General features: G+C 29.3%; 1 protein-coding gene across 2 annotated transcripts; it reads left to right on the top strand.

Annotated features, from left to right (window-relative positions):
* Nucleotides 1-4,763: 4,763 nt before the first annotated feature.
* LOC112694194 lies at nt 4,764-19,175 on the top strand. 2 transcript variants are annotated; one of them, XM_025569592.1, is made up of 7 exons: nt 4,764-4,956; nt 9,670-9,725; nt 9,805-9,856; nt 12,926-13,090; nt 13,269-13,409; nt 13,953-14,100; nt 18,890-19,175. In XM_025569592.1, exons 2-6 carry the CDS (start codon nt 9,675-9,677, stop codon nt 14,090-14,092), a joined length of 549 nt encoding a protein of 182 aa, XP_025425377.1. In that variant the 5' UTR covers nt 4,764-4,956; nt 9,670-9,674; the 3' UTR covers nt 14,093-14,100; nt 18,890-19,175. The 2 variants fall into 2 exon arrangements, with proteins under 2 accessions (XP_025425377.1, XP_025425376.1); XM_025569591.1 differs by having other exon boundaries at nt 4,765-4,956; nt 13,953-14,112; nt 18,890-19,174.
* Nucleotides 19,176-19,835: the final 660 nt, after the last annotated feature.

The following is a 19,835-nucleotide window of genomic DNA, read 5'->3' as shown; positions in this document are numbered from 1 at the left end:
TCTTTACAATTATATTCATAATTAATATTTTTTCCCTTGAATCTATGAAAAATTTCAAATGTAAACAAAATAATTTGATAATTATTATATTGGAATTATTATTTTTGTTAGTAGTAGAATACTCTATTATACAAGCATGGCCATCGCCAGGGGAGGAAACAATTGAACCTTCTTGCCCCTGGACCCAGTTAGAACAATTTAAAGAGGGTCCCCTTGAAGTCCAAATTGATTATAAATACTACTTACCCATTAGTAGAGATTATTGATATTATTTCTAAACTATTTTCTTTGTGAAATATTTAGAAATCAATTAAATTTATATTTAAACGATATTATTCAAGTTAAATGTTCAGCTATCCTAATGTCTATATAGCTATAACTGTAAATTATTATGATTATTGCCGAAGTGTGAAAAATGTCATAATTTTTTTCCAAATTTACGTGGACATTCGTTATTATTGACAAGACAACATTCAAGTTTTTATTTTCTATGACTGTTACAAATTATCTAGAAATAAATTACATTTTAATTAAATGTGGTGACTAATTATGCACTGTTGAGGAATTATTAAAATGTAATTAATTTATCGATGCATATAAATAACCTTGATTGGTTGAGGTTTACTAACCTTATTGCAAACTTGGAGTGTATTTTTTTATCATACTCGTTTTTATTATGATGACTGAGGGGCCACAAAATTTTCTCCAGGTTCTAAGAATCCTAAGGATGGCTCAGTATATGACTGAAAACATTAATTTAGATTTATCAAAATACAGATGTTTTATTTTTTTATTTTTTCTCTAGTTCATTATTTAAGAGTATTTCGTGTGTCAGATCATGCATTAGTTGCAGCACCAGTTATACTGCGAACAATAATAGTAACAACGGAAATAGTAATCACTATGACACCCAATAATGTATTATTATTTAATAAGGCATAAGCGAGCAAGTTTCAAAAATTAACTATGGAATCTTAAACCGATATAATATGATACTATTTACAGGACATATAGGCACGTATAATAGGCATATATAATATATAGGCACTGTAAAGTGATAACATCATATAATATTGTATAATATTGTTACGAACGGGTACGGGAATGCGTTTTTGATGCTGCGGATCGTATGTGTACATCGAAGCATCTCGTCGTTTATAATATGTGTTTGAACAGTCGAACAACGTTTTCGGCCCCCGAGCACTTCGGTCCTTTCCCGTCAATCGACTGTACATGATTTGAATACGACCCATACGGCTGCTGTTTGCAAAAATCGATGGACAAGAATCTCTAAGCACGAGTGTGTATACTTTATTTTTTCGATTTACGAGGAGTACGCGAACCGATATGGAATTCATAATGACTGTAAATTCGCGCTTTTGTGTGAGTGTACGTGAGCGCATGTACGCGTGTGAGTATGCGTCGGTGCATTTACGTGTGTGCGCATGTGGGTCGAGGAAAAGGTTAGGAGTAGAATAAAAATTGGAATGTTAAGTGGCTGCGGGGGTGGAAAAAAAACGAATAAAAACCATCTAAATAATATCAAAGCAATAAAACGAGAACACGAACTAAGAGTTTTTCATTTTTTTCTTTTCCTTTCTTTCTTTCTTTTACCTTCCTTCCTGTAGGTCCTCCCCGCTTTTCGTAATGCATTTTTCCTATGGTTGTTGTTATTATTATTATTGTTATTATTACAAGTGCATTGTTTCCGCAGGGAGGAAATTTAATTTTCTTACGCACGGGATGAGGTTACGGCACGCGCGTACGGTTCATGAATAACAAAACGGAAAACAAACTGGAAATCACGGAATCATACACTACCGCGGGTTTCCTTGCACGCGGTTCATCGTTAGCGTAATATTGTTGTCGTTGAGAATCACGCAAAAGTGTGCCGGTCAGACGCGTATCCAGGAACTTTTTATGGGGGGAGGGTCAGAAAATTTAAAGTTACTACTTGATAAAATATATAATATGTTGAAACAATGAATGAATTAATTTATTATGTATAAATAATTACAAAATATTAAACATTATAATAATTATTAATAAAATTCATAACACATATTATATTCGAATTACCAGGGTAAAAAAAAAAATATTATCACCTAATTACAATACTATATCAATTTTTATTTTTATCTTTTCCAATTCATCCAATACTTCTTCCGGTTCAACTTAAATTGTCCTGTTAATATTTAGCTGTTTCATATATTCATTATTATTATTTATTAACTCCCATTCGGTCAAATAGTATACATAAATTATACTATATAAATTAAATTACTATTTCAGGTTCATGGGATGGTTCTGACCCCAAACCACCATGGGATGGTGCCGATTATCACTCGAAGCATGTGTGCACATGCGTGGGTTCGCGATATTTGCACGTGTATCGTACGCAGCGGATGAACGGAAAACATAAATACGGGGGCTCCGCTTAGACGTCTAAAAGGATGTGCCAACGCATGGTTTCGGCTTTCAGAAAAAAAAAAAAACGGATCTGATTCTATGGAGTAACAATTAAAATTAGTACAGGAAAACAAAATTATATTTATATCTCATTGTTGTTTGATATTGATTGTTGACCGAAATACATAATTTTGTAAGTTGCTCGCTGTAGATACCGTCAGTAGATTCATATCTGTCAACCAGATTTTCGAATGAAAATCAAATATACTTCGGTTAAGCAGTTCATTGATCTTATACAATTTCTTCCCGCAAAATTTTCTCGTACAAACTTATAACGAGAGATGTTTGAGATGAACTCAATGCCAATTACATGCCAATATTTGAACGAGTATTGCTAGAAAATTTAATTAACTTTCTACAATCTGCCCTACTAGTCAAATAATACACACATAATTTATTATAATTGCAAGAGAAAAAATCAGAACGCTACTAATAAATTAAATTTTTCTAGTGAGATCTGAAAATAGAAAAAAATTAGTGTATATCAAAATGTTATTATTTACTATCAATTAAGAGTTTGTTATTTTTTAATCGAATGATAAATAATCTTTAAATAAATAATATTTGGCACATCATAATTCTAGTTTTTTGCCAGTCGATAATCAAATGATATATTTTTTGGAAGCATCTCGTTATTTTTTCCAGTGCTTTTTTCAAATCATGCTCATTAATTGTTAGTAGTGCAATATCCTCAACGAATCTTAAGAAGAATCTTATTTCGCCGCCCAATTTTATGCCTATGTAATTTCTTTGCAGGGTTTCTCTTATTACTTTAATAGACTGTAACCTTGTCTTACACCATTCCTATTATTTTCCCTTATTTTCCTTATTATCTTATCCTTTATTACTTAATATTGCTTTTGAATATTAGTTATATAAAATTATTCATTATATTAGTTAGTTTATAAAATGTAGAATTAATGTAACTATAAAACGAAAAAAAAAGAAAAAAAATTATTTGTTCATTGGTACTACTAATATTACGAACTATAAGAGTTGAATGAAATATTTATCTGATGAAGATTATAGAGTACACTAATGTAATGTAAGTAAAATTTAGTGAATAACATTGAATAAAATAATACGAAGTACGTAAATTCAACCCATGGTCATTTAACTTGCATCGTGCAATTTTTAACGCATGACAAATACGATATGTATGTGGTGTTATATTTTATATTCTTATTAGAAGTTATAAAGTATGTGTAAAGGATCGATTAAATTAATTCGAATGTAGCAAGAAAAAAAAATGTCGAGCAAAGCGAGAACAATTTTTTCTAGTAAATAATATCTACATTTTTTAGCGCGTATATAACCCATAAAATATATTTACCAATACGCCGCTGCTCGGGGGTTTGTTCACGCAAAACGGATTGTCAGTCGTCTGCGTCGAGCGGTGAGGGGGGAGGTTATGGGATGGGGCCTCGTTCGACGGGCTACGGGGGTAGGTGCGTGAACGAACCCGACGCGGGCCTGAGAGCAGGAAAATATTCAGACTTACTTCTAGGGGGAGGATAAATTCAAATTTTTTCTTTAATTCCGGCTCAAAATCTACAAGTAAAATTCTCGGTAATATTCAAATCAGGTGAATCTTTAATATTTATGTTTTTTTTTTTTTTTTTTTTTTTTTTTTTTAATTCTAATGCTGGATCCGCTTAGAATCAACTTTTGTGTAGTTCTTTTTTAACACCTGCCTGGGTTTTGGAAATTACGATTGTGTTTATTTGATTTTTCACCAAGTACGGACCCGACAAAAAACCCAGTTCAGCTTCACAGCCACTCGTAATTTGATTTCATTATAAAATTATTTTCATTAAAAAAATTTGTAATGCGTAACTTACATATAATCGATTCCTTAAATACGATCGCACCCTTCACTGCCCCCTAAAATACGTCCTTGCCGGGAATACTTATATCTTTATTATTATAATTGCTATTATTATAATAGAGTTATTACGGCAAGTGTCGGAGTCATGGCGTGGGTGATGAAATGTCGTGGCAAAATGGCAAGTGCGAAAAAAAACGACACCAAATTCCACGGCGACATGTGTTCGCGACAATAATGATACGCGCAAAATACTGAGCCTGTGTAATCGTTCACCGCCGAGGTAATGCGGTAACCGTATGGGTACGCGTACGCGCTGAAATTAACAGTTTCGTATTGTTCCTGCGGATAATTGTTGCAGTTGAAACATGTAAATAATAGACAATAACCACTGCCGAACCGATGTTTTTCCCTAATTATTGTTGCATTGTAGAGGGGGGGCTAGTCACAATTGTTGTTGCATTATTTTATTTTTATACGAATTGCTGTCTCTTTTACAATTTATTTTTTTTTTTGTTTCATCCGACGATTTAAAAGCAAACCAAGAGTGCAGTTCTTAACGTATTCATGTTATAACATAAATCGTAATATCGTTTTAAAATTTAACAGAGTTTCGTTCGTATTGTGTTTGAATTGCGAATGATCGTAAAACGACTGGTCAGGTAAGAATTTTCATCGATTATATCTGTGATAAATACACACTTTTCATTCCATTATAAAAAGTTACGTAAAAAAGTACAACAGTATGATTACATTTAAATAATTTTTACGGTACAATTATAACTATTTGAAAATATCTACCAAAAGTTGATACGAAAATTACTACTAATAAATTGCGATTGGATAATTGTGTCTACAATATTTGACTATGATTTAAAATTAACTTTCATTCATTTTTTAAATATAACTATTATTACTTTTTTTTAATATTCTTTATTAAAATTTTGTTATATCAAAAAATAAAAATTAATACTGGAAAAATCGAAACGTTTAAATTTTTTTATGTACCCTTAGTTCTTAGGGCTAACTAGTTTGCTAAGAGAAAATTGCATTTATTGTAAAAAAAATATAATCTTACTGTAAATGAAATACGTTCATTACTTCACTCAGAATCTATAAACTCTATTGATATTAAAAATTACAAAATAAAAATATATTAATATTTAAAATAAATATTCTCATTCATTACACAACGTATTATGAATTTTCGAAAAGAAATATTTTAATTTTTCAAGTGTATACAATATCGTACACTTTGATATTCAATACATGGACGAATTTTTCCAACATTTTTACTTTATAACACGTAAATAAATAAACTCGATCCTCTAAAGCAAATCACAAATGCAGCATAACACTAACGCGTAATCCGTATTGAACCTATTGATCTGTTCACAAGCCAATTTCTGCTGTAGAGATTCAATTTCAGATGTGGTTCCGGGCAAAGGACAACGTACCGAAGGATCGATTGCTTTTTGTGGTAACCTCTAAACCGTCAAACATTTTATACGGCCTGATTACTATTTGTGGCAACATTCTCTCTACCATACAGTCATATATATATATATATATACAAGCATGTTATGTTTTCCATCTGAAGTTAATGAAACTTCAACTGAAAATCCAACTATGACGCTTGTCAATTAGATTTTCGTAAAGTCAAAACACTTGAATATTAGTTGATTTTTGTTAATATTATTATTTCTCCTTTTTTTTTTTTACGGTGTTAATAATGTTTTCATTTCCGTTTCAATATTATTTTTTTCTTCAGCATATCTTTCGATGATTATAATAAATTATATAATAAAGCTTTACACAACATAATTTAGTATTTTATTATTTTTTTTAAAAGGGTGACCATTATCGAATGTTTTTTAAAATTACATTAGTTGTACATGCAACACCGTTATCTATAAGTTATAATTGTTTGCAATGATGTATAATTAATGGACGAAGGTCTTTTTAATAAATGTGATGATGACATTCGACTTGGGTGGAAATATATTCATTATATTTTTCATCGGTAGTTATATTTTATACCCAATAATTAATCATCATGTCAGAATAATAAACTTTTTTTTATATAAATAAAAATCGAATCAGTTATTAAAATATAATTTTGAAAATTATTTTTATAAATTTTATAAATAAGAACACTATAGTCAATCATAAAAAAAAAAACCATTAGCCCCGATGAAACTTGACAAAAATATAATTTTATATTACATTTTACTAATCAAATAAAGTATAATATAGATAATCCGGCACTACGTCAGTCCGGCAATCTCAGTATCCAATATGTTCTTATCACATTGTAAAAATTGTATTTCTTAATTATTTTATTATAAGATGATATTTTTCAAATTTCTTGAAAAATTTAAAATGTGTGTATGGTAATAATATTTAATTATATTTATCCAAAAAAATTTGAAACTTTTCATAATCACTTATCAAATTAATGTAATATATATATATTTGTTTTTAAAAAAGAAAATCATTAGATGTCCCACACTCGTAATGTGTGCATCTAAATTAATCGTTAATTTCTATTTTATTAAAAATCAAACCAAATACTTGACCGTTTTTGTTATGAAAATTGTCAAAAAAACAATAATTTTAAGTGTTCTTTAACAAAAGAAACTGTCCGTCTGGGGCCAAAATACTCCAAGACACGACTTTTTGTAAGTATTTTAATTACTCAATCCCGTATTCCCAACCACGTATCTTTCACTTACGTAACATCACCTAATTAAAATGAATACTAAAATAATTAAAACTATCTCCCCAATTAAAATTATCAAACAAAACACCATGTAAAGAAAAAACACACACAATAGCCAGCCATCCTACTCCGATAATAATGATGTTTTTAATTGCGACTGGACTGAGGTCGATTAATTTAAATCTCAAAAACGTTTAAACTCCGAAAAACAAAATCCGTTATCAAAAACAGCCAAAACTACGACGAGCATACAATTTTCTTCCAGTAATAAACTCAGTGTCCTATCGCAAAACGAAGACGGATATGGAAAATAACCAAATAAACAAAATCCTGAATCACCTCCACCAATATTTATTAAAACAAAAATCTAAAGTTATCAAGTTTTTTGCGAAAAAATAAAAAATATAATCGAACTGACCGACGATTATACTTGCAAAAGCTCTATCGAGTCTCTTAAACTTAATACTACCTCGTCAAATACATACAAAACTATAATTAGATATCTAAATGAATCAAAATTAGAATTTTTCACTTATCAAATAAAAACCGTATCGGATTTTTATCAGAAATTTACATCCTACCACTGATACCGATTACATAAAAGAAAAAAAAACTTGAAAAAGATGGATTTCAAACGAGAAATTTCACAAACGCTCTTCATAGAGTTTGAAAAATACATCTACTCCTATTTTTTTTAGATCTAGAACTAGCACTAAACAATAAAAACATATTCGAGCACAAAACTCTATGTCATACCAAAGTCAAAATCGAAGCACCTTGAATCAACAAACTAGCACTACAATGTTTAAATTGCTAAAACTACGATCACACCAGAACTTACTGCAACAACCAATCGAGATGTGTCCGTTGTGGTGAAAATCAAAGAACTGACACATGTACCAAAAGTTGAAAGCTCCCTGCTAAGTGTGCGTTATGTAATGGAAATCACCAAATTATCGTGGATGTCTTATTTTCAACAACCTGCAACAATTTTGAAAAAACAACTACCAAGCAAAAGGAACACAAACATGATCGAAGAAAACACAAATTGTATAAGCTCCATCTTGTACAACCCAATTTTCAACAGTACTTCATACCCAAATAATTCAAATAACAGCCAAGCCTATTCTCAGGCCACCCTACAGCACAAAAATCCGATATACACAAATAACGAACACCAAAACCAACAAAACGAAAACATGACTACCCAACTGAACTCCTTTCCTTCTTTCTAAATGAATTAACCTCATTAACCTACTTATTTCACTTTTAACAACAGTCATCGACAAATTAACAGTATAAAATGTCAAACGTTAACAATCAAACTTCTCCTTAATCAATACTAATCTGGAACAAAAATGGATTAACCCACAATAAAAATGAACTTTACCACTCTACGACAAAAAAAAATAAATATCGCTCAAATTACAGAAATCCACCTAACACCAAAAGAAATATTTCAACATACCAGGTTATACAACACATCGAACAGATTACCCCGATGGTACTGCGATCTTAATGTCCACACCATGTCATTACACTAAAAAAAAAAAAAAACGGTTCTTATTTTATAAACCTATCAAACTAATTAGGAGGTACTATTGATGGACGGTTTTCTCCCCTCAAGATATACATTTCATATTTTATTTTATACATTATAAAATTTACTTATTTTACTATTTGTTGTATATATTGTGAATATGTATTTTGATTAAAAAAAAAAAAATTTAAAAAAAAATAATGTTTACTATTCAATTACTCTTAAAACATAGAATTGTTATTTAATTTAATATATTTATATTATATTTTATATTTATATTTTATTTAATATATTTATAATCTGGCTGTACTATTTTCTCATGTCACGAATTATTAAGATTATACTGTAGATTATTCATCATAGTAAAATATCATGTATCTATAAAATATTGTTCGTAGAATAAAATGACTTATGTGGAAAAATGACATCGTGTTGATTTCAATAAAACAGTTTTTATAGAAGTTGTTGTAAATGTGAAGAGCGAAAACATGATTTTTTTTTTATACATTCAACATTTAGCAAAAGACAACTTCGTAACGTATTATATCTTGACAAGGGTCAAAAGAGGTTAAAGAGTTTTTTTTTTTTTTTTATCGCAAAAACAGATGGAATTCCAAATGGCGAAACTGTAAATTTATTTTTTCGTGAAATCGATCCTTTTTATTCTTTTTTTTTTTTTTTTAAAGACCGTTGAATGTCTCTGGAATATGCGGTTTCGATAAATTGAACAGTTTTTAGTTCAAGAGCTGGCCGTACATATGTTGATTGCATACAACTTGTTAATATATTTTATAATATTTTTACAAAGGGTCCTAGTCAGCATTTGTAATAATATCTAATTCGTCAATGCGTATTGTTGTGATAAAATCATTGAATACAATTATAATAATTTTATCATTGATAAAAACAAATTGACTCTTACAGTGACACCACTAGCTTCTCCGACGGTACGTTGTGCTTCAACTGAAATATTAGCTCGGAGAAGTAACGTATTGTTTTATGCAACAGTACACTCAGGTCTTGGAGTTACGTCTATAAGCCGTAGATGTTATTCGTAGGATAATAATCGCAGAAATGATGTTGACATTTTTTTTATTTTTTTGTTTTTTATAGTTAATATGGCGTCAACCACTAAATTACTCATCTGCTTATTAGTTTCTGTTTTATATGTAAGTATATGCACTACCTTTATAACGTATCTATCGATAACCGAATCATTTGAAACTAGTGTTGACGATCCGAATTTAGTTTTTACAGATGGTTAATGTTATCAAGACAGATAAAGCTCCTAAAATTAATGGTGAGGATACGTAAAATTATTTGCATAACATTTATTTTCTTTTGTTGATATGCGATAATCATCTGGAATATTTATGGATTATCATTATTGGGATATAAAACTACATTTTGTATATGTAATAAAGGAAAAAAAGGAATAGATTTATATAATTAAAATTTAAAAAAAAAATTAGTAGCTATTCTATATTTTATGATTTTATGTTCCTATTACCTGTATATATTTGGTGTCTCGACTAGAACAAAGTAGACGAATGGCCACTAGTTAGTAGGTTGAAGCGTCTAAAAATGTCTGTTTACGCTAATGCATAAGACAAAAATTATAACCCCCCCCACGTCTACGCATTCGTTATTTAAGCGTACGCATTTCCACCGACGACCACGACGGAATCTATCCGCTTGTTCATGTTACACGAGCTAAGGATAACGGGTTTTCAGTGTATAGGACTCGGAACTACATGACTGAAAAAAAGATTTGCAGATTAGACTATTTAAAAACTGTTGGCTTCAAATTTCAAATGATATTAATATTTATTTAAGGTACTCATTATAATATTATACCTACTACTTATATATAATTTAAATTTAAAATTTTTTAATTAATTTTATAATCACTAAAAGCTTAATAATTTTATGATTTTAATAAAATACACTTCCTTTTTGTAAAATTGATTTGCGCTTATGGGTTGTTAAAAAGGTAATTTTTTTTTTGCGGTTTTGGGTTGCGTTTGGGTCATATTTTGTGCTTATGGGCTATAGCCTACTGGCGTTCAGCATGTCCGTCTGTATCACTCGCCCTAGAATGTATATTATTTTTATTATTTCGGATGCATTACCAATCGATCAGTACAAAGGAGTGCACTCGGATCGTCGGTTAGGTACTATCAGGTTTGCACTGACGACATGGTCGAGTGTTTTTGATCGATGGGCACGAGCAGTAAAGAGAAATGTGCACGTTATGTACGTGCAACGATGATATGCTAGTGTGAATGTCTATAAGGGACGACCGAATGCGAAATCTTAGGAAGAGATTTATGTTCCCGACAGTTCCGTGCGCAGGAACCGTCAAAAGAGAGGGTGAGGAGGAAACAATTATGTATATGTATGTTAGGTTATAAAGTCGATAAAAAAATACAGGTTGGAACATGTGCGATCAAAAATATCCGGATAGAAAATCAATAAATGTCAACAAATGTCTGAACAGCTGAATCAGTGAACTAGTCAGTGAAAATCCGTTCTTTTTATTGAATTTGTCCTATTATATTTATGGGACTATGACTGCTCCGTTGGATCAATGTGAAACAACGCAAAACGCTATTTTAAATTAACAAATTTACGAGAGAAAAAAATGTTACATTATTTCCTGCAAGTTTCGTGAAATCCCAAAGCGTCGAAAAGGCAAAACTCGGTTTGTAGTACAATTTTTTATTTTTTCGTTTTTTATATGCGTAACCGATTAAAATAATTGTCTTCGTAGTCCGTGATGTCTGCGCCAGATACTCTTTTCAGCTAAGACAATGAATTACAAAAAGAAAAATTAAAAAAAAAAAAAGACGTCTTCACTATTATCAGCCACAACGTTGAAATTTTATGCTAAAATACCTCTACAACATTTACTTGCATTTGCTCAACTACAAATTTCAAACGAAGATCAAAATATTCTTTGTCTTGATCAAAAAAATATTTTGTATTAAAAAATAACAAAACGAATGAAGTCTAAAAAGAATAACTAAAACGATAAATTAATGTTCATATTTTACAAGTATAATTTGGTAATCAGTTAGGAAATCTGAAAAAAAAACTCAATTAGAATACATAATTACATAATAAGTTATGCACTTTAGATAATATTTTTTTATTATAAGTTCAGTATTTGTCAATTTTAATTTAATAATAATGTCAAGCTAATTTGAATAATCTCTACGAGTCCGAAATTTTTCACAAGACATTATTTACACATTTTCCAATTTTCTTATTTACAATTATATCAATTGTCGTGCTGTTTCCATCACCAAACAATATATTAATCAGTTAATTTTTTCAATTCTGTCCATTCCGAATTAATTGAGTAGTTGAAAATAAAAATCCACATATTAGTGATTTAAAATATTCGAATAGATGATTTAATTAAAGTTATTCTAATTGAATACAAAGTTTTAATAGCTGATAACTAACATTCATCTTTTTGAAAATTAAATTGCTAAAGTAAAATACATTTTTTGAATATTTTAATTTAACGTTTACATAATTTATTTATTTTTAATTAGATCTGTTTATACAAGACATTTTATCTTTGAACATTTATTTTTTTCTTTTGACCGAATTTCTAAAGATTGTACCAATCATACCAGTGCTTTTAATGATAAAATAAATCAATCGACTCTTTTCGTTTGTCTAATAACGTACATTTGTTCAGCTAAACATTATTGATGGAAGTATTTGTAAGTAAATAGTAAGTAATATGTAAGAAGCTATTAATATTCACCGAATATTGGACAATAAAATCATAGACGTCGTATATTGCATATTTTGGAATATTTATATGAGGTTTCAAGTTATTACTGTAGTGTTACGAAAATGTATAATAACATTTTCAATACCTATTCACTAACAGTCCCGAAGACCTTTCGATTTTTAACCAAAATCACAATGTTGCGGTAATTATTTATGTTAAAAAATATTTGGCCTTAAACGTGAGTAGTGAAGGAAATATATAAGATTTATAAGATCAATACGTTGGTCATCTTGTTCGTAGAAATTAGGATGTAATAAATTGAATGATCAAAAAGCATTGAATTGCCTACGATTAAGCGAAAAATAAACGACTAGTGATTTATTACGGGCTTCATTGATTGTCTTATAAACCGATTCAAACGCTCTAGTTAATATTTTATTTCAATGTGGGTGTTATTTATAGATGTCTATCTTTATAATGAATAAAAAAAAAATCCTAAAAATGTGTCATTATGAAATAATAAATAATATTTGGGACTTGTACAGTTCCAAACCAAGTTTGATGATTTTTTTGTCTTACAATTTCTTTCGAGTAATTCGATATTTCATGTTTATAAAGAGGAGATTGAACAAGCGCCTTTTATAAAAAATATGAATACCATCATCAACAGTAGAGGAACTAAGCTAGCACAGAGTATTATTGGTACAGCAAAAGATAACCTGGTCAAATATGGTGAAGAATGGGTTGAGACAATGAATAAAAATCATATGAAAAATCGTCGAAGTAAGAATCAATGTTTTTTTCTATTTTTCCCTCCTAATGATTCCTAAACGAAGTTAACTTGTAATGCTTTTAATTTTATATAATATCTCAAAACGTACTACATTAGCATAATTTTACACATAAATATTGAACAAAAAAAAAATTATATACTTCTCTTTATTTTTATTTTGCAAAATAGGTCAAAAGTCATTAACTCCAGATATAATCAAGTATAATTTAGTAGATCCATCCAAAGCCTTTTCTCAAGTTGGTATGAGAAAACTATCGAATTTGGGTGCAGAGATCAAAAAAAAGTATACTGATTATGATAAGTCAAATGGTAAGTTTTTCATGGTATAAAAAGATTTTTCTTTACACTATGTATACACTATATATATACATATATTATACACATAAATATTCGTTGGGATTATCGACTTACTAGGGACCATTTACTGTTCGAATCAAGGAAAATCGTTTACAAGGAAATTCTCACATGAACTTAGAACTTATAAAATTAATTTGCTTCGAAGAACCTTTAGAATCTTTCGAAATAAGATTTTTACTTTTGAAACTCACCTCCTCATTTGCAAAACTTGAAATTCAATTAATCCAGTTGTGACACATAATGTCGTCAAATTCTAATTTTAATGCAGTTATTATGATATAGTCTTATAAAAATAAAAATAAATTGTGTTTTTTTTTAAATCTATCGCACATTGAAATATTAAGCTAAATATTATTTTATTTTATACATTTTTTATGTAAAGAACTGTCAGGACCTAGATTATAAATCCTTCAAAGATTATTTTTATAAATTAAATTTAACATGTTAGGAGGTGGTCAGTGATGGAGCTATATTAATTAATAAATAACATTTTAGAAACATCGTTAACTGCATTCAGGCCCATCAGAAGATTATCAAGAAAACCATTATCATTTGGTCGGGCTACAGTAGATGTTTTTTCGAAGAAAGCTAATGATTTTATAGACAAAATATCGACGGATTCAAGAAAAAAATAATGACCAAGGTACTAAGAAAGGTACTTATACTATTTTAATATAATATTAATTAATTTAAAATGGGTGATAACTTGTGGATTATAATCACGAGTATCACAGTAATATTTATTTCGGTAGTAAGACGATAAATTGGGTAGCGAAATATATAAATGATGGTTTCTAACTGTAATGACGATTATTTTTGGTAATCTTAAAAATATTTCGTTGAGAACGATTGTATTACATTTTTAAAAGTAATATGAAAACCGATAACAAACGATAAATTTCATATGAATTACATTAATAATTTTTATTAATTTTGGTTTTTACATATACATACTACATTCAATGAAGTGAGTGAAGTCACCCCCCCCCCCCCCCTCCTTTGTCCTATCGACCAAGCCTTTACCAATATTTTGGAACTAATTTGGGCCTATTTGGCACTATTTTTCAAAAATTTGGAACTTCACATTTTTCCAGAAAAAAGATTTTTGGTTAAGGGAAACTTTCCACTATCATATCTACTCGTACTTTGAACATTCATCAATATTTTGGAACTTATTCGAAACTAATTAGAATCTAGTTTTCTGAATTACCTATTGTGAATACAGATAGTAATAAGTATACATAGTAATAGTAAACAAATAGTAATAATAAATTTAAATTATGAGATTTAAAATTTATTAATGCTTAAAAAAAGAAAATGAGCTATCTAAAAATTGCATAGTTGAAGTTTCGAAATTGTATTCCTTAGTACATACTTAACATCATGTTTTTAAAAAATCTGTTTTTTATTAGCTAAAGAAATTAGTTTGCAATACTAGTATCTATAATTTTTATAATATACCACAGAACATTAAAAAAAAAAAAACATATTGAGCTTACCCTCAACGGAAAAACTTTTATTCCGGGAAAAGGGTAAAGTTCCAAATTCTGAAAACTTAGTTCCAAATAGTTCCAAAATATTAATGAAGGTTTAAAGATGATAGGACAATGTGGGGGGGGGGGCAACTTCACGGATATAATTCAATGCATATAAATCTAATTTTGCCTTTGTTTTCTCAAATTTTGGTTATAATAACTATATGTCAGGATTTAAACACCAAAAAGTCGTTTTACGATACGATCATTATACTTAGTTTTACCCGTCATAGAATATTATGTTTAATCAACTTTTGAGTATATTTACCTATAATATACCTACAAAGGTAATGTTTCCCAGCAGGTGACATGAAATTTCAAAAGTTTGTTATGAAAACTTAAAATTTTTACTTTAAAAACCATTAAAATATAAATATAGTAATAATAATAATATTGTATAATATTAATATAATATAAATAATATATAATATATATTATAATTCAGTTGCACGCAGTTTGTAGACAAGCATGCACGACCGTCGATGTCCACTCGTTTCTATTTATTAACTGCACTGTCGCGATTATCATCGCACCGGGTGACTTTGAACGTCCTCCGCGTTGGTCTCGGCATGCCGCCATCAACGGGTCAAAAACAAAACCGTTACGCCCTTCTCTCTCCGGATCGTCCCAAACCAATTCAAAGTCGCAAAAGAATAAAGCCGTTTCTCCTTCCGTAAATTCATCAACGTTTAAAAAACCAAAAGCTTCCACGAAAAGACTCCTCCATTATCTCCGTTAACACGCACATTATGTAACATTGATTTGGACGGCACAGTCGCTGCCGAAAATATCACGTTTTAAAGCAGCACCCACACTAGATATGTTCCGTAACGTTACGTTTCTATACGGCTCGGAGACGGATGGAGACGTGACGTGACGGAACGTTGAAAAGGCGCACAGTGGATACGTTTTTTCCCCCTTGTTATCGTTGTTTGAATCGTCACTCTGCGTTTGACATCGTTTGAAAACAGTATGTGTTTCGCTCAAATTTATTTATTTTTTTACTTCAACTTCGCTTTAATGCCTTAATTTTTAACTTGAAAACATTGCCACTAATCGTTCTTGTTCCGAGTGGACCACCCAAAGGGAGGTAAAAAAAAAAATGGCCAATAAAAATAAATCTTATGCCGAAGCAGTTCAAATCAAGCGTTCCGGAGTTGTACATAAAGGCCATACTTACGCCGAAGTCTCTAACCTTAATAAAATTAGCTCATTAATACCTAACTTTGTACAGGAAGCTAGTTCCAACCTCCCTCTGTCATAATTTCCATCCTTATCAAACTCCTAATCTTATAAAAAAAAAAAAATTAAAAAAATTTAACTCTGTTCCTCGCAATTTACCTCAGTTTCCTCGTGTTTATTCGCAGTACATTCCTACTACTTCCCCAAACGGTAGTTTTTTCAATTATACCGACCAATCTATCCCTAATTTTCTTAACAGCAATTTCATAGAATCTCTTGCTGAGCAAATCACTTACGCATTTCTTCAGTCTTCCAACCCCCACAATAACTTTCCAACTGCTTAAAATCTCTAATTAGGTTTTCTTTATTTAAATTTTTATCCCCTATCTCAGATGATGATGAGACGTACTAACAATCGCACGTCATCTTCACCTCAATTTCCTACTAACTCCAATGACGCCTACAAAATTCTTCAATGGAATGTCAGAAACATCCATTCTCGTTCACTGGACCTCGTCTCTATTCTACATTCGGAATTTTGTTCTATTTCCCTTCTGTCCGAAACCTGGCTTCGAACCGGTCAAAAGTATTCTTTACCAGCTTACAATCTTATTCGTTCGGATCGAGTCGATGGATATGGTGATGTCGCGATCACTATTCACCAATCTATCTACATCAAAGAGATTCCTATTGACGTCCCTTTTAGAAACAACCTACTGCTTCAATCTATTAACTTAGTTGGCATCAAAAGCTTCATGAAACAGATTTCCTGCTTTAAATTGCCTGCCTTCAATCTCCTTTCAATTCACCGTAAGCTTCTTTTTAACTCTTGGCAATCCAAATGGTCCTCTTTACCACCCAATTTCGCCTCATGACACAGGCATACCGTTCCTGTAATTCCTCGAATCCCATGGTTTAAGAATTTAAACTTATCAAAGTGCCTGATTGTGGCATTCACTCGCCTTCGCATGTTTACTCAGTTTGCTACCTCATCATTCCTTCAAGCTTTCTCTAAATTCTTCTCCACTATGTACTCAACATTACGAAGAATCAATTTTCGATTTCAACCACTTATTTTTAATTGTCCTTCCTTTCTGCCAAATAAACAACTCCTTTTTCATTTCTATCATATTTTGGCTACATCACTCCAGACTCAAATTTCCTTCTTAATTCTCGTTCCACTCCTATTATTTCTTCCATAATTAATTTTATCCATTTTACTGGCTTCCTTATTTAAACTCGTTAATTGTTGTTTTATATATATATATTTTCCTTTTTTCTCTTTCCTATAATTAGGTATCATAACTTATTATGTAATTATTTTTTCCTTCTCTTTTTTTTTTAAAAAATATTTTTTTTGTTATAATATTTCTAATAAAATCAAATACTTATATAAAAATAAAAAATAAAATAAATATACTATAATTATTTTAAACAATATCAAAAACAAATAATAAAAAAAGAAACATAATATCAGTTTACGAGTTATATTATTACACGCATTTACGTTGGTTTTCCTTGTTCTATAGTACTTATTTTCGACAAATAGTAAATGGTTATCCTAAGTTTTCCCCGTGACTTATCATAAATAATATTATAATGACTTATAACGGAAAAAAAGAAATTGGGAATCACTGATGAGTATATATATATATACATCATCAAGCCACCGATTTATTTTAATGATTTGCAATATTTGTTCCACATGGTGAATCGATGATGTCTAGTGCCGTATATTATGCGTTCGGAATTATTGAAAAATATTGTTAATGCGTTATTCTCGACCAAGTGAATTTTGTTCAAGTATGTGTAAACCATTTCGTTATGTTCAGATTAATTTTATTGTCATGAGTAAATATGTCGGTCTTATAAAAGTGATTTGCCGCTATATCCTTCTCTATCTCCGTTCATCCATTGCTTACTGATTCAAAAACCATGTCATGCGAATAAAAATGTAGGTATTTTATACGCAGTAGATAAAGCTTGAAGAAAAAAAAATTAACAATCGAACGTTATTTTAAACAGAGTAAACAGTAATATTTACATGAAGGGTCAAACGTATGAAATTTTCGATTGTATACGAATATAAACGTCGTTATTATGCATGGTGTTATCACTGAGTGCCCCATATTATTTGGATGACTAATCCCGAAATTCGTTCAATTCTTGTCAAGCGCGTATCCGTTATTCAATAATAACCTCAATGTTTTGGTATAAAATATTGTTGAATAGTAAAATAAAAAGTAACAGAATTCGCCTTCCATTATAAAAAAAAAAAAATAAATATAATTATACATACATATTACCGAAAATTAAATTGTTAAAAAAAAAAATATTTGATCATGTCGATTATTTATATGTTTAGTAAATATTAATTTGTACTGTAATTAGTTTAAAAATATATCTACATCTTGCAATGGATAAAAAAAAAAATACCATTTAATATAAATAAAGAATGTACAATTTAGTACAATAATTCAATTTATTTATTTTAATAGATTATTTAACTAATGGTTTACATTTTGAATTAAATCAACGTGCAGTGTACAATTTAGTGTTAAGTCCTTAAATAATCATACTTATCTGTGGTATTCCTTTTCAAAAAAATTTTTTTTTAGTGTAAAATATAAGACGCGTGTATTTAATATAATTATTTAATTTAAATAATAACTTTATAAGATTTGATAAATGTAGACGTTTTTTATTTATTTTCAGAGTGATTAAATAAAGTACAAGGTCTAGAAAAACAACAGAAGGAAGAAATATAAAATGAATAATTGGTTTTCCTGATTACAGTTTATTATTTATGATAAATTATTGTAATTTGGGCTTATTATTAACCATCACATTTCAAGAAATATCTAACACAAATAAATTCAACAAAAATAAAATAACTTTTAATTGACTATACAATAATTTTTCAGTGAAGTTCAAAAAAGTCGCAACAAGTAATAATAAAACTAATATTTTAAAATAAATATAATTGATTGAAAATAACCTTCAATGAATTGAGATGGCTGTAATTATTATTTGATAATAGAATATAGAATATATATATTGCATCTGTTGAGTACATTTATTTTTAATCATAAAACTATTCTAGTTTGAAATTTAAAGCTGATATTAATATATTTATCAAATTATTAATGATGTAACTATGTATAACTTTTGTTATCACATATAAAACCAGGTAAAGTTTACCGATCAAACAATTTTTTGTAGTATAAACTATACTTCAATATTTTTTATAATAATGCCTATGAAGATTTAGTGGCATTGTAGAATCAAATCCAACAAAACTACAAGCCAAGTATTAAATCAAAATCATCTACAAGGTCATACCATCAACTATAAGATTTTTGCAAAATTCTAGCTTCACAAGTTTATCATGAAAAATAAATTACTTTATTTTATATTTTGAACTGATCTAGTTAAAAATTATATATCTTTTTTAAATATTTTATTAAAAATTTATCTTAATGTGTCTCATATATCAGTGTATATATATAAATAATTATTACTCACTAGTTTTCCAACGGTATGTTTAAATAGTAAATTATGAATCATTCGTAAAAACTAAATCAGTCTGAATAATATATTGTAAATAAAAGTTTTATATTGTGCTGACACATTTTCTTCGAACAATTATTGACAGTAGCAT

This window comes from Sipha flava, unplaced genomic scaffold (assembly GCF_003268045.1).
Source record: "Sipha flava isolate LNK unplaced genomic scaffold, YSA_version1 124_pilon_pilon, whole genome shotgun sequence".
NCBI classification, from domain to species: Eukaryota; Metazoa; Arthropoda; class Insecta; order Hemiptera; family Aphididae; genus Sipha; species Sipha flava.
This window is presented reverse-complemented; position numbering and strand designations above follow the sequence as displayed.

Excerpts from the sequence above, each read along its gene's own strand:
- LOC112694194 (XM_025569592.1), top strand. The coding sequence starts at position 9,675 with ATGGCGTCAACCACTAAATTACTCATCTGCTTATTAGTTTCTGTTTTA. Across the intron at positions 13,091-13,268 it reads TCATATGAAAAATCGTCGAA|GTCAAAAGTCATTAACTCCA; the intron begins GTAAGAATCAAT and ends TTTGCAAAATAG. Across the intron at positions 13,410-13,952 it reads TGATTATGATAAGTCAAATG|AAACATCGTTAACTGCATTC; the intron begins GTAAGTTTTTCA and ends ATAACATTTTAG.